This window comes from Cydia strobilella, chromosome 8 (genome assembly GCF_947568885.1).
Source record: "Cydia strobilella chromosome 8, ilCydStro3.1, whole genome shotgun sequence".
In the NCBI taxonomy this organism is placed as follows: Eukaryota; Metazoa; Arthropoda; class Insecta; order Lepidoptera; family Tortricidae; genus Cydia; species Cydia strobilella.
Window position 1 is genome coordinate 18,737,690 of NC_086048.1, and position 17,069 is coordinate 18,754,758.

Genomic DNA, 17,069 nt, shown 5'->3' on the forward strand with positions numbered 1-17,069 from the left:
TTCCTCGCCAGTCTGCCTGTGACCACGAACGTAACGTCACGCTCGTAACGTCAGGCCATAAATAAACGTAAGTTTGTACGCTATTAAGTCCCGTATTAGTTTTAAAATTAGCTTATTATAAAGTGCTTATTGCTACGAGTAGGACTAAGTACTTGAATAATAGTACATTTATACAACTAGGGCAGCATTTCACTACCCATTTCATCCGAGCTAATATTTTAGGTCATTTTACCGTATTTATTCAAGACTACGATTTAGTAAATAGTACTCGGGCCCGCGCGGCTGCCGAGTGCGTACCTAATGGCGTCATGGACTGATGCTTTGTGAAGTCGTTTCGTTTTTGTAAAAGATCAGTTTGATTTGATTACTGTACTCATAACTTCCGTGTAATATCGTAAAATTACAGTAGTTTTATAAACACACACAGTACAAAATACATTCTTACCTACACTACATCCACATATCAGCCCCACATATCCATATACGCACACTAATAACACAAATACACATAAAGTTATAAATATAGAGCTGTACCTAAGAAGGGTACATTATGATAGTAGCGACCGACCCCAACCGTCCCGGGACCAGTCTGAAAATCAGCGCGGAGCCCTCTGGCACCGCACATGCTGAGATTGGGACCCTTTGCCTCACCATAGATTTAAGTTAATAGTTATTATGTTATGTTAAGTTGATATTTAAGTTTAAGTTTAGTTTATATTGTATTTTTAAGCTATCCTTTCATAAATTTTAGATATTTTTTTCCTAAGGTGTGGCAATAAAGATTTTTTAATTTAATTTAATTTAAACAGTTTGAAGCAACCTGTGTCATGTGATGCGTGACGAGCGAAGATTACTGAGCTTTTTCATAATTAACGATACGACGGTGGCAATGCTTCAAGTGTCCTCGTTGAGACTTAGTTAACACGCTATCTGAACAAGTTTTAAAAATATTTGCTCGATTAGGTATTGTTTATATTTTTAATAAAATGGGTCATGTCTCCCATCCAGGTAAAACTCCTGCGGGCTTAGCACGGCAGCATTTTTGTCACCTGTCACCATGCCTGTCACGTTCTAACAAGTTTGTAAGTGCGAAAGTGAAGGACATAGTGACAGGCGATCAAAATGCGACCGTGCTACCACTGCTGGACACCCCTGTGCCTTTTTATAGTTACTCCAATTAAAAACTGTAATACATACAGTTTTTAATTTATATATAGTAGTGTGACTACCTAAAAAACACAAATCAAAATATTTAATAAAATAATTTGATTTGTTTTCAAACTTGTTGTTACTCCAATGTTATCATTAAAAATATAAAACCCTGAGTCTCAATCAAAAGTTCAGAACAAGCCCTTGGAGTCATCGATTGGCATTAAACGCCCACGTGCCCTTTCAGGGCCCATTCTGACCGAAACGCTGAATAAAAGATCACCTTGAATTACCTAGGCAGCCTTTAGTTGGTACTTGATTAAAATGGAATTAGTGAAATAGGTTTGTTGACAACTTTTGTAACAAGCTTGTAGTTCAGTTTTTTACCTGAGGGGAATTGCTAGCCACTTTAGGATTCATTAAATTGCCCCTTAGTACTTAATCCTAAACTTATTTTTTACCCTATTTCACCCCGTAAGGGGCCCACTGACTATCAGTCCGCCGGACGATATCTAGCTTACGATCTAGCTCTGATCTCACGCTTGCTATTCCTCATAATTAGACGCGAACGTATGCAAATTCTTACACTTGTGATATTTAGATATATTATAATACATACTTCTTCTTCAACTTCAAAAATCGTTGATTCAAGTAGGCTTAATAATAAATTAATAAGCACTTTTGACTGTTATACAAAATATAAGTAAATATTACAATCATTAATAATAATAAAAAAGAATAATAATAAAAAACAATACAATTGGTAACAATTAACAATAAATTAAAAAATAATGTCAAACATACATAAAAGGAATAGGAGTCAGCAGAGTATAATAAAATATAAATAAATATTAAAAGTGCAAAGTCAGGCATAAGTCAACTCGGTCAGTATATTTAGTATTGTATTGTATGCTAGTATGTATTTTAATCCATAATGTTATTTCTGTATTTTATGAGTAGACAAAATGTTAAATAGTTTACTTTTTTAAATATAAACTTGTACACCCCGTAAGTTTGTCTATCTGACCTGGCAAAAGCTTCCACTCATCTACTCGAAGGTTAGCTGGAAGAGATCCCTTATAGGGATAAGTTCGCCTTTGTACTTCCATTCCTGTAATTTATTTTTGTAAACCTGTGTTGTGTACAATAAAGTGATTACTACTACTACTAATAGTAATGTAGTATAAACTCATTTAAACCAATTTCACTCTACATCTACAACACGAATGTGGGGACGCACCTGCCCACTGCCCAGCCTTCCTCAAATATATTCGTACAAATATTATGCTACATTCACTGAACCCTTTTAGCCTAGTTGAGGAAATTTCCCGCCTTTCGGGCAATCTGGCCAAGTGACATGTTAATGTTTTTGTGTAACGTAACACATTTTGAGAACATTTTTAGGCCAGCAACCCATTTAAATAACGGGTGTTTTTCTAGTATCCCATTGTTAGAGACTACATCCATCGTTGACTGATTTCGTTTGGCTTAATATAATTATTTTAAGCTTGGGCAAAGTTGCTTTCGTATATCTGTACGGATGTTGCATTTTATCATCAATCAAGTCGCATTTCTCAATCTGTTCTCGTCAAAATTTGTATGCAGGATGGATATTAAAATTTTATCGTTTCAGTTTTTGGCGTTTTTTTTTTCAAATTTTACTTATAATATAAAGAAAGTTACTCACTTTCTCCGCTAATATTAAACGTAGACCGACGTCAGTCAAAATATTTCGTTATTTGGATTTAAAAAAAGTTTGTGGTGTAGTTACAGTTCGGTGGCTATAGCCTGGCCCCTCCATAAGGACAAACGCTCACACGACCCGACGCCGTATTTTAATCAATTTAAAACGTCAAGATAATTTATGAAGTGAGCACACGTTTGCACGTTAGGCAGCAGTTACACTTACATTATACATTCGGTATTGATTGTAATTTTCAATAACATCAAATAAAATGTATAACCTCGCGTTTATCTTTATAACGACTAACCGGGTATAACGACAAAATTTTGAGGTTCCTTATTGGTACAATATGAATTTTTAATCTTGATTAAAGCAAAACTATCGGTTATAATTATAACGATCATAATTCCTCGGTCTCTTCGAAGTCGTTAAAAACGGTTTTGACTATAGGTACTGGTCTTGTGACAATGGCAGTTAAACCAGGAAATGCCTAATTAAATTAAAATACTTGATTTATTAAAAATACTTGAAATATTAAAAAACTTGCCTAATGAAATTAAAATACTTGAACAATCTAACTTTGGACGTAAACTTTATAAATGGTGCTTAGACAAAGCTTAGTATAAGATAAGCGACCACCTTATGTCGTCGAGCAATAATTAGTACCTATGACACATTAATTATTAATTCATTTATTGTATTGACATAGCTAACCATTTTATTCGCATGACATCACATGTAATGGCATGATATTTGTATAACTATTTAGCTGTAAGATTAGATTTAGTATTTTTATTAATATTGTACGCCGTATCACGGTTGATTGTGATGATTCTACCCTGACATAATTTTAAGATCACTGTACTCAAAATATGACAATAAAGATTTCAATTTCAAAAAAAGGAACCAAGAGTAAGCGCAGCGGTGTAAATGGTCTGTATATTCCACGGCTGACAATTTTGATGATGATGCTATCAGATAGCTTAGATAGCTATTAGGTAGCCACGAAACAAGAAGATTCTTATCTTCTTGTTTCGTGGGCCCTTTATACTTACACTTAGATCCATCGGTATCTTTTGTGAAATTGCCCCCTCAAGAGCTATCTTATGCCTACTCAAGAGCTTTTTCAACCATCTTTGTGTGTCTGATGATAGAGCTAAAGCAGCGCTTTGAATTCCTTCGGTTCCAGATTGCCTGCTCCAAAGTCCTCCCTCTGGCGAGGGCGTGAAATTCACACACGCTAGATCAGCATTAGTACTTCATTACTTATATATTCGATTCGATATTATCATAATCATATCCCTCGACATGCCCGGCCCGTTAAGCATTTCCCAACTCCTCCGCAGAACTGCTCTCGCTGTATAGCAACTGTAGATTATTGGGGGCATTTTCTTCTGCGTTCTCCGGTGTGTGGTAATCGTCCATAAACTTTTCAGTCCCAGTGCCCGTCTTGGAACAGTATAAAACGCTTATACAAACATCGCCTTACCGCCTGTTCTCGCCTATGAAAATATTGTTTTAATTGAAATGACAATGGACCACGTCATCCAGTCACGAGGGCACTCATACACGGCCCATAATAACCTTACTGCCCATTCAAACAGTCACCAAATCTGCCTGAGCATACGTCGGTAAACCTTCCGAAATTAAACTTTAAACTGTTGAAAATAAGGACTTGGTCATCCGCATTTATAATTTTATGCTATGTTAAGTGGTATACTGAGTCACTGGATTTTGATCCTTAATAATTGTGGGATAAAGTCGTTCTCAAGCGTATTTAATAATGTCAATCTAATTTGATGTCACGTATGGTCAAGCTGTTGTAATTTGATCCTTAATCCATGACTGATAAGGTATTTGTTAACGTTGAAATTGTATGATGGTTCAGGTCAAGTGATCATGTTGGCGTAACTGATAGTCTGGAGTTAATGAATGGCGAATTCTTCATGTCAAAGGTTAAAATGTTATTGTTGAGGGGAATGTAATGAGTAAGTCCATTTTCAATATAAAACTGAAGGTATCCAGGGTAGCGGCGTACAATTTAATCTTGCTAGAGAAGTACCTTATAATGTGCCGTACGTAAGTTTACAAAAATGTGAAATTTTCTACATGGAAAAATTTCGGAGACTTCTCATATTTTGTAGGGGAATCGAAATTATCCATATTATGCACACTCTTCTAGAGATCCCGGTATATAACCAAAATGAATTATTCCTTTTCTTCTGTGTAATTTTCCTAAAATTTCTAAGAAGTTTTACAACTTTTTGGAAACTCCGTTGTGTTGTATTCCTTCCTTTTACTTTCTATCTGTCAATACGGGGAATATAACAGAGCCAACCGGACCCCTCTTCCTTAGCAAGCCGTGGCAAAAAGCTGAGTCAGCACTGAAACTGATATGACCAAAACATAGCAAGCAGATTCGGCATCAAAAGAGCATTAAATATCCTTAAATTTCGACCTCGTCCATGTCTCGCACCTTATTGGAGCCCGTCAAGGGGCCTAGCCAAGATACCAATCGTACATTGAAAATCGCTAGTAGTAGAAAAAATGTATCGCGATGACAGATGCTACGGAAAGTCACATGCGTCTTAATCATGATTAGAATTTCTTAAAACTATCTAGTGACTACCTGGAAGTCTGATCCTGGTTTTCGAAAAAACAAGCACTGGAATTCCACTAAGTACGTCATGTGTAGCATCAATATTTTTTATACCTATCGGTCTCCTAGCCCAGTCGGTAGTGGCCTTGCCTACGAAGTAGGAGGCCCCAGGTTTCAATCCTGGTTAGGACATATTTATCACATATATTTGTGCCTATAGTCTCAGGCTATCTGTTATCGTCTTCTAGTAACCACAACACAAGCACAGATTAATAAATAGTTACATTGAGTACTATGGAATAGTTTGATTTGTGTAAATGTGTACGATTATTCCATTTTTATAAGCCTCCTAGGGCTTACCGTGGGACTTAGTCAAGCTGTGTAGTGTCTTTTAATATGTATTAATTATTATTTATTTATATCCCTGATTATGACCGGATTACGATCGAGAGAAGAGCAATAAAACCGGAGGAGACTCAATAACAGCGTGACCAATTGATGAGAGCTAATTTTAGACGAGGTGCGGCTTGCAATAAAACATTCCATATTTATCGCTTTCCGCGCCTATCGATGAAATAACTTATGAGTGTTATGACAGGAGAAACCCATTTGTTCAAGGACGCCCCAACTAGCAAAATCAGTACTTATAGTATTGTCTACATTTGATGTACTTATAAGATACCTGTACTTTTCTGCAAAGCTGGATTTGGGCGCAGACCTATCGTCCCCTGCGGCCAGGGACCGGCCCGCTATCCCTTATCGGGGTTTTATAAGGGTATTGCATAAGGCTTAACTCACCATACCCTTTGCCAGACGAAACCCTTTGTTTTGCTTTTAAAAACCCTTATATAAAGCTACCACATTTGAGTAGTAATCTAATCTAGTACCTAATCGGTAGCCCAAATACCCTTACAAAACCCTTATCATCCGCTCACCAACACCTTGCATATTGCTTATAAGGGTTAGCCTTATAAAGGGCTTCCCTTTTAGCATATAAGCGTGCTAATTTAAGTCGTCTACCTCGTTCATAAAGCACACATTACTTCGAATCCGCGCGATCGTCGCTTCGGCGGCGACGGCGGTGTTCTTTGACTAGGCACGTATTTTCTTTCCTTTTCATACACTACCGTGGATATATACTAATCCTGTCTCTTTCACGCAAAGGGAAACCTTTATAAAAAGCGCTTAAAGATAAGGGTAACCCTTATTAAGAGCTAGCCTAATTTTTGGTTAGCTTTTCGGTAAGGGTTAGTCAAAGGTAAGGGTATGAATGGGCTTGCAGTTCAAAAGGAAAAGTCTTTCAATGTGTTAGCCGTGTTTAAATGTCGCCCATTGAAAGGGTTTTATCGCGGAAAGGGTTGTCCGGTCCCTCTGCCTACGGCCACATCTCAAAATTTTTAATTATTGGAAACTTAACTTTATTCCTTTTAGTTAAGATTAAATCTCCAATGATCATAAATTTTGAGATGTGGCTGTATAGCAGGCAGGGGACACTATATTATGTTATATGTTAATGATTACTGCATGTCGAACCAAAGTCAAAAAAACAGGTTTCGAATCGATGAAGTCACTTGAGGAAAACCTCAAGAATGCTAATTTTTTTGTCAACCGTATTGTGATCTAAAGGGGCCCACTGACTATCAGTCAACCGGACGATGTCGGCCTGTCAGTTGTTCAGAACTGTCAAATTTTTCTTCTAACTGACAGGACGATATCGTCTGGCGGACTGATAGTCAGTGGGCCCCTTATAACAATGACAGCGACCATTTATTAAAAGTCATTGTCGCATATACACCCTAATTTTAAGTTATACACTACCTTATTTCCAGAATCACGAGCTCTTTCAATTTACTTTCAAACATTTTTTAATTCTTCCATTCAATTTTCGTCATATAACTTAAGGGGCCCACTGACTATCAGTCTGCCGGACGATATCGGCCTGTCAGTTAAAACAAAAATTTGACAGATCCGAACAACTGATAGGCCGATATCGTCCGGCGGACTGATAGTCAGTGGGCCCCTTTAAAAAAGTGGTACGATTTTTCAAAAACTGCGCTCTCTGAACCTACTGATAATATTCGACTAGACTTCATTTCTTTTATTTCACTGTCCTGTGTTAACGTCGGCATAAATGCGTCTGGTGCTGCAAAACGGCGTTGCCCTGATGGCCGGCTCCGTTACAGATGTCAAATTAGCCGCATCCTGGATATGCTGACACGAATACACAATGACTTCAATAAACTACTGCTACACTAATAAACTACACATGTACTTTTAGATGCCTGTGATTTTAGACAGATAGAATACTTAATACTAATACTATCATCAGTTGGCGTGAATATACATTCATTTGAACTTATTGTACCTAATTAGGTTAATTGGCTGCTTAGTTTGTTCTCAAAATTAGATGCAGGTTGAAATTAGAAAGATCACAGATGACGAATTTCCACTTGCTATAATCGCGATACAACTCTTGACCTGTCTTTTCTTTAGTTTCTTAGATTTAATCTAAGTTGTCGGAGAAAAGAACCTTTTGTCTTTTCATGTTGCGTGTTAAATGTTTACTTCAGTAAACATTTCCAGAACTATTAATAGAAATAGAAACCACAAACTAGGACCAACATCATACAAGTATAGGTATGAAAATAAACATTCTTAAAGTAAAATACTTAACGCTGATAGTATTAAATTATGTCTACACAAGACGTGTTATTTTGCGTGTGTCCTTTCCACACAACTACCTAATACGCCAATTAACAGTATTTTTTTGTCCGCAGCTGAACCCCCACGTAAATGACTTCCAACGTCGCTACGTCACAGAAGTACGGCGTTGCAGTGAAATGGAACGGAAGCTGCGATGGGTCGGCTCCCAGCTACCAGAACCCCCTCCACCTCCTCAACCGGGGCCTACGAACTTGACTCCGAGGGAGATCAACATACTTGAGGTAACTGCATGGACTGTTCATTTTCAATTTCAACTAGCCTTAGGTGAAAGACTTCTGGCTACGGAACAGAAGAAAGGTGCTGCTGTGATATGGAACGCAGCTGCGATGGGTCGGCTCCCAGCTACCAGAACCGCCTCCACCTCCTAAACCGGGGCCTAGGAACTTGACTCCGAGGGAGATCAACATACTTGAGGTAACCGCATGGACTGTTCAGTTTCAACTAGCCTTAGGTGAAAGACTTCTGGCTACGGAACAGAAGTAAGGTGTTGCAGTGATATGGAACGTAAGCTGCGATGGGTCGGCTCCTAGCTACCAAAACCGCCTCCAACACCAAAACCGGGGTCTAGGAACTTGACTTCGAGGGACATTAACATACTTGAAATATCCATCTCTAATGCTGGATTATTTGTCACGTGAATGACTTTTGATATGTCACGTCGTTTGCAATGGTGATTCCTATTGCCAATATTTAAATGTGCAAAGTAGTCTTGGAAACGGTCACTATTACTATAGAATATGTCTCCTATCAGTGTTTTGAGCTCCTGATACGTCACTACGTTGATTTTCTCTTTGGCTTGGTCCAAAAACGAACGTCTCGGTCTTCCTCTGCCTCTTTTTCTTCTATTCTTCCTTCTATTATACTCAGTATCAGAAGCTCAAAACAGTGGCAGAAAGAAGAACGTGGCGGTTACTCCACCAACAAGAGCCAGGCTCTTAAGAGTTATGATGACTCCTATGGCGGTCAGCAAAATATTATCGGCGCGTGTCGATAACTTAGTATAGGTTAGAGCACGCGCTGATTGGATTAAGATAATGTCTGTACCGCCGTAGATTAGAGATGTATAAAACACTTGATTATGATTTAATAAATCAGTCTAAGTCTACCAGTCAACGGTACCTTTTACTCACCCAACTATGTTCCTCTAAAGTGGTGACCCCGAGTGGGGTCCCTACGGGGACCGACGTGCACGGGTGCCACTTCCCTACAGTGGTAACCCGCCGAAGGAACACGCACCTACTGAGATGTCTACACGAAGAGCTCCAGTGAAGAAGCCTCGGAAGTAAGTGACTGCGACATTCAATTGCTGGTCGAGAAGGACTGACAAAGTGATCTCGTCTCAATTTGATTTCGCCACCTTCCATCAAATGACATCACCGACACTACCAAATAACATCGCAGGAAAAAAGCGGCTACTCCCATTATATTCCGATTTCCGGATTCTTGGACCACAGAATATCTTCAGAAAGAAGAAGAGATAATTACAACGAGCCTGACATGACCTCACCATGACATCAGATATCCACCAACGCTTTGTGGCAAGAGGATCCTGATTAATCCTGATGTGGCACGCAGCAAACCTAGCGACCCGACTACTCTACTCAACGCTCCACTACTAGTCGTCGCCCTCAACGCTCGCCTTGTCGGCTCCGAGCACCCCGCTCGCCACAATGGCTCGAGATTCTCCGCTCGCCACCCTGGCTCGAGCATTTCCGCTCGCCACGCTGGCTCTGAGCACCCTGGCTGCACTCTTCATACGTCCGCCCAGACGTATTAGAAGACATAGGCACGTCTCCGTTTCTTCCAAGAACGACAAGTTTAAGGAAATGATGCAACGGGGAGGACTGTCACAACGCATCAGGAATATATTCAAGGGAATTCACGCCGAATTGCAAATTAATTAAATGAAGTCATGCCAGCTACATATTATAATTGTTTTGAAGCCGCACTCAAGAATGCAAGCAAGCACAATACGCGACACGCGCGAGGAAATTATTGTCAACGCAGCACGCGTCGAGACATGCCGCAGCAAATCATTTTCAAGTTCACGGTCGCGGAGCCGTGATTGAAGCTATAACGTCGTGGAAGTGAAATAATCGTATCGTAATTGTAGGCAATAATCGTATCCTGTTCAGGACAGCTCCTGCGAAGGACCTGGTCGTCAACCCTACCGGTTGACTAAGGGGGGAGTACTATGGCGGTCAGCAAAATATTATCGGCGCGTGTCGATAACTTAGTATAGGTTAGAGCACGCGCTGATTGGATTAAGATAATGTCTGTACCGCCGTAGATTAGAGATGTATAAAACACTTGATTATGATTTAATAAATCAGTCTAAGTCTACCAGTCAACGGTACCTTTTACTCACCCAACTATGTTCCTCTAAAACTCCTATATTCTATAGAAATAGTACCTAACCGTCTCCGTACACCCTTTGCTGGACTATGCGGAGGAATGAAATGGGTAAATTAACGACTAGTACAACCCCCATTAAAGCCTCCCCCGTTTTGTACACATATTTAGTGATTACAACGTCTAACGCGATATAATTTCATTATTTGTAATTTATCTGACGTTCCAGCTGGGTTGCACCAGCTATGGTCACAGGTGACGATAACGACGACGACGAAAGACGGATAACCACAACTGGTGCAATGCAACCCAGCTGAAACATCGGATAAGGTAAAAATAATGAAATTATATCGCATTAAACCCGTTAGTTATAATCACTAAATATGTATGATGCATGTTGACTATAAACATGTTTCTCTTCCAGGAAAGAATCGACTACATCGAATCAGAAATCCAAGAGATCACCCGCAACGCCCAAAACCTAAAAACCGACTACCTATCCCTCATCGAGCTGAAGATTCTCATCGAGAAAATGCAGACGTTCTTCCAAGACCACAGCGCCCAGAGGAAGATATCAGCATCAGTCCACATATATAATGGAGATGGGGTGTTGGCACATCTTGGGTTTATAGCGGGGGTGGTCGCGACGCACAGAGTGCACTCGTTTGAGAGGATGTTATGGAGGATCTCGCACGGAAATATTTTCTTTAAACAAGCACATATTGAGCAGCCGCTCAGGGACCAAGTGACGGTGAGTTGACTTTAGTGTTTGTAGTTTGTTTAGTTCACTTGACTGTAATGGTTAGAGTTAGACCAAGAAAAGTCTGCAACGATTTCTTGATAGTACACGCAGCGCAAGTGTTATTTTAAACGTCAAACTCTTATGAAATTATAACACTTTCACCGCGTGTGCTATCAAAATCGTTGCAGACTCTTCTCGGTCTAACTGTAACCTATTGCAATCTACCACACATGACAGCTGAAACAGGAAAGAGAATTTAACAGTTTTCTCGCATGGCTGTTATATGACTTCTTAATAGCAGTAACAACTGCTTACAGTATGCTGTTTATGCTTTGAAGGGTAGCAATCCGTAACCACAGGGGACCAACGCAATGCGACTAATTTAAAAAACCGGCCAAGTGCGAGTCGGACTCCCGTACCGAGGGTTCTGTACCTTTTAGTATTTGTTGTTATAGCGGCAACAGAAATACATCATCTGTGAAAATTTCAACTGTCTAGCTATCACGGTTCATGAGATACAACCTGGTGACAGACAGACGGACAGCGGAGTCTTAGTAATAGGGTCCCGTTTTTACCCTTAGGGTACGGAACCCTAAAAATACAAATATGCGTCGACGCCTTATGAAGCTTGTTTTTCTTATTCAATAACCACAACACTGTTTGAAAACTGTTTTGACTTGCTTGCCAACATACAAGTGACACTGGGGTCCCTTTGTTTGACATAATTATTGAAAGTCATAATATAATGATTGCCATAATTATCATTAGTCATAATTCTGAAACTGTTCTTTTCAGGATTTTCCTAAGCTTATCCTATAGATAGGTTAGGTTAGGTTCTCAGAAAAACTAAATTATGACTAACGAAAATGTGGATAAACAATACATTAAGACTTACAACTATTTATATGGGAAACAATAGACCCGTGACACATCACATGACCAAAACAAAAGACAATAACTCACTTTCTGTCATTCATATTAAAATTCCAACACGGCTATCTCGTCCGGTCTCGGTTGTCAAATTTTAAATGACATTAGTATGGGTTGTAAAGTTTTTTGAATAATGATCTCGTAAAAACTGTAATATATGACATCTATTACAGTTTTTAATTAATATATAGTAGTGTGACTACTTAAAAAAACACAAATCAAAATATTTAATAAAATAATTTGATTTGTTCCCAAACTTGTTAATGATCTCGTAGTTTTTTTGACCTTTACTGCCCTAAAATAAAAAATCGACCTCCTCGCAAAAACAATTGGGTCCTTCAAAGTATAACTCATTTCAAAATATTTAGATCATCGTACTGATCAAAATATTTTGAAATATGTCTCACGATAGTTTAAGTTCGATTACGACTCATTTATGAAGTTACTATGAAGGGGTATCTTCTAAAAATCAATACTTTTGTTTGACATGTAATTAACACACCTCTGCATTTTGGGCCGCGTGGCAATAATGGTAAAAGCAATATGAAATTTCGTGTTTTTTCGACATCAATGTCCGAGATTCGTATCTGATTCGAAACTACTGCCATTAAAACGTAATCAAAGTTCGTTAGAAAATGTGAACATGTCAAATGTGTTCCAGCTATACTAATAAGTAACTATACGTTTCGTTTTAATGTTTTACTGAAAAAGTACCTACATCAGAAAATCATCCCGATTCTAATAGGTATAAAATTATATAGAATGATAGCGGACGGGTTAACTGTCCCTACTTGTCGCACTGCGAGGGATTGGATTCTCCTGTCAGTGTTGTTTTGTTTATACTTAAGGTTGGTTATACCTACTAACCCCTTTGTAAGTTCTACTAATAAAATGTGTCCATGGTTACATGAAACAAGAATTATTCATTCGTTCATCTATACTCTGGCAAGCCAACATTTTCAGAAGGATTTGTGACGTATGTAAGAAACGGACGGGACGTAATCGAAGATATTTAGTTTTTGCCATTTTGGCTATTGAATTGATAACAACCTACATACCTAATCTATGGCCATTCACCGACGCGTAATTAAATTATGACGTACTGTAAAACCACCCAACTATACATACATACATGCATACAAATAATCACGCCTATTTCCCGGAGGGCATATGAATTTGACATACCTCGTTCGCTTCCTTCACTTTTATAACATTCCTCGTACACGCTCGCCGGTTTAGGGTGCTCTCGACCCAACAATACGTAGTCCAAAAGCCAACTATGGTCCTAAATTAACGAATATCTTCGTTCAAGTTTGACTATTATTTGAATATCGCAGTTTTAAGGTACAATATTTTCATAAATGGAAGAAAAAATTCAGAAAACACCAAAAAGAAGATGGGTATATTTTATTACAGCCTAAGCTTATAGACCATATATGTGTGGTTTTAATAACATATGTTGTGTTGTTATTATCACAAATTGCTGTGTATACACAACCAGAATAACCACCATCAGTTATAATGACGTAGAACTCAGGACGTTAACCTAAGCGTTTATTGATTTTTTGAGTTATATCGTTAGCTTTACAAGCATTAGAATCTTTTATGCCTTCAACTACTTGTAAAACGTTGCACTGTGCTATGAGTCACTGGGTTGTGCTCAAATGGGTTTAGGATGATAATTTGACGATAAAAATGAGACCATTGTTCGCTTTGATGTTCTACAGTATAGCTTGTTTCTTAAGTAGTCAGTTGTCTGTAAATATGTGGGTTATAAACAGACCATTTATTGTATTATGGCATTTTTGACAAAAAACCAGTGAAACGCTAGAATGATGATTGTATTATATTTCTTAAATAATTATGAAAGTAAGACCATACTATGGTCACAAGTCACAACACACAACAAATTAACCAATATGTAGGTACATAATAATATGGAAACAAAACTTCCTCCAATTGGAGAGAAAAATAAAGAAATACCATTAATAATATTATGTTTTGTGAACATAACTTCTTCTGAATTACTAAAAGAAATTCGACAAAAGTTGTAGATGCTCTTCGCGGCGTATTGTTGTTATAAAGCATAAACAAACTTAAATGCTTTAAGCAGAAAAAATATAGATACCTAGGGAAAAAAAAATTGAACAGAACTTGTCAAATAAATATCATTTTCAAATAAATATCATTTTTAATACATACAATTTGTTTGGAAATTATTTTAATTTCAATTCTTGTACTTTCTAACACTATATGGATCTATTATGATTTAAAAAAAAAAAATCAAATCATAATAGATCCATATACCTAGTATTAGTAAGTACAACAAATCTGTCTATTTAAAGTTGAATTTCAAATTATTTCAACCGTCCATTGATTTTAAATTCCCATCCCCAGGGTCACGACCTCCAAAAGACAGTGTTCGTGGTGTTCTTCCACGGCGAGCAGATCAAGCTGCGAGTGAAGAAAGTCTGCCACGGTTTCCAAGCGACGCTATACCCTTGCCCTGCCACGTACAAGGAGCAACTGGACATGTTAGCTGGAGTATCTACTAGGATACAGGACTTAGACTTGGTAAGATAATGATTACTCCAGTTGTGAGCCGAAACAGGTCAGCTCCGAGTGAGTCTGCCACGGCTTCCAAGCGACGCTCTACCCTTGCCCTGCCACTTACACTGGACATGTTAGCTGGAGTATCTACTAGGATACAGGACTTAGACTTGGTAAGATAATGATTACTCCAGTAGTGAGCCGAAACAGTTCAGCTCCGAGTAAAGGTCTGTTACGGCTTCCAAGCCACGCTCTAGCGTTGCCCTGCCACGTACAAGGAGCAACTGGACATGCTGGCTGGAGTATCCACTAGGATACAGGACTTAGACTTGGTAAGATAATGATTACTCCAGTAGTGAGCCAAAACGGTTCAGCTCCGAGTGAAGGTCTGTTACGGCTTCCAAGCCACGCTCTACCCTTGCCCTGCCACGTACAAGGAGCAACTGGATATGCTGGCTGGAGTAGCCACTAGGATACAGGACTTAGACTTGGTAAGAGAACATTTGTGCGTTTCTCTAGAGTCTAGTCTAGACAATTCCTGCTTCGCACAGCTAAACTGTGGAACTATCGCCCGCGGTATTTCCGGACCGATACGAGATACGACCTTTAAGAAAATAGCGTACTCCCATTTTAAAGACCGGCAACCTAACTACTCCTCCTTATATTATATAAGAGAATATTTGACTTAGATTTGGTAAGAGAACGTTTTAATTCGTTTTCATCTTAATTTGGGAAACATTAAGGTTACCTTAATCAATGCTTGTCTGATAAGATGTTCTATTTGCAGAACACAAGTTACCTACTGACTTACTTCAAACTTCAAACACAGCTTCAAAATGACGTTTCGCCACTGTGTAGTCTAACCAAACCATTACGAACAGCAACATAAAACATGTTGACTGGTACTACTGGTAGCACAGGGCGGACACGCTATACATACATCAAAAACCACTTGCGTTTCATGTGTGAACGGCACGTCTGTACACGCGGCATGCGTCATTGTGTAAGTTGCTAAAATAGTACTTAGCGGCCGGCAAACGGCCGTCAATCTGTTGTCGCGAGGCGAGGTAATTCGAATCGGGGCGGCGCGGTTCGTGTCCCTTCTGTATGATAACACTATTATTCTGTGCTTGTAGGCTAGAGAGTTTGGCAAGTGACCGAAGTGCGTCATACAAATATTATCAAAGTATGACTTTATATAATAGTTCGTTTGTCTCGGTCGACTTAGACAAAACAATTCATAATAGCAAATATAATATAACAATTCTGATAATCCGCACACTTATAATGTCGATAAAGAACAAACGTAAAACACGCGTACCTATTTATTATTGCTATAAAAAGTTGATTGGGTTAAAATAGTAAACTACCTACGTCAATATTATATACAATTTAGCAAGAGTAGCAAAACTCATGGATAAGAGTTATTATACTCTATATTATATGGCTATTATTTGTTATATCTGATTGTATAATAGATGCAAGATTCCAGTCTAGAAAGCAGTTGCATTTCGTCTAAAAATATAGATGCAATTCACACGTGATTCAAATAGCACCCCACTAGGCTAAGCACACATTCATTGAGTTGCTCTAGCGCAGAATTTAAGAGGATTTTTTATTATTATTATAAGAATAAAGAGCGAAAAATAAATTCCATACCTAATAAGTAATACTTAATTCGAAAATTCTAAAAAAAATCTAACGAAAGGGCATAGCAATGGTTGATATATGTACATCACCTGTCCAATATTTGATTAAATTTGTATATGCGTCTCACAATTTGCTTAATGAGAGAGTGAGACTCAATGCACATTTGTGTCGTTTTCAAGCAAAAGGTACCACATTGTCGCTTGCCATAAGGACGCTCTGACAGGATTTTTTTTTATACTACGTCGGTGGCAAACAAGCATACGGCCCGCCTGATGTTAAGCAGTCTCCATAGCCTATGTACGCCTGCAACTCCAGAGGAGTTACATGCGCGTTGCCGACCCTAACACTCCTCTCCCTCGAGCTCTGGCAACCTTAGAATTTTCGTATAAAGATACAAGCAATTTTCGTACTTATGTTAAGCGACAATGGAGGTACGTATAACAATTATTTCGGTTCGATTTTCATCGGAAAAAGGTAATCACATAACATTTAGTTTACCCGAGGCAGGCAACATACTAACTAACTTTACTGAAAATACCACGAATCACCCGAGGCATATGTTGTTCGCCTTAATAGGGAATATTACGTAAAACTGCGTAGAGGGCGTCACTAGCACAATCACAGAGCTTGCCGCGAAACACGAAAATCGAAAGTTCGATTTCTGCCTCTCTATCACTTGCATTTTCGAT

At 38.6% G+C, this 17,069-nt stretch overlaps 1 protein-coding gene across 1 annotated transcript in view; it reads left to right on the plus strand.

The window, feature by feature from the left end:
• Nucleotides 1–17,069, plus strand: part of LOC134743715 (V-type proton ATPase 116 kDa subunit a 1-like) — a 47,617-nt gene that overhangs the window by 12,454 nt on the left and 18,094 nt on the right. The window contains exons 3-5 of the mRNA XM_063677319.1: nt 8,210–8,377; nt 10,933–11,259; nt 14,578–14,754. Of these exons, the coding sequence (XP_063533389.1) occupies nt 8,210–8,377; nt 10,933–11,259; nt 14,578–14,754 (672 nt within the window). The remainder of the gene's footprint in view (nt 1–8,209; nt 8,378–10,932; nt 11,260–14,577; nt 14,755–17,069) is intronic.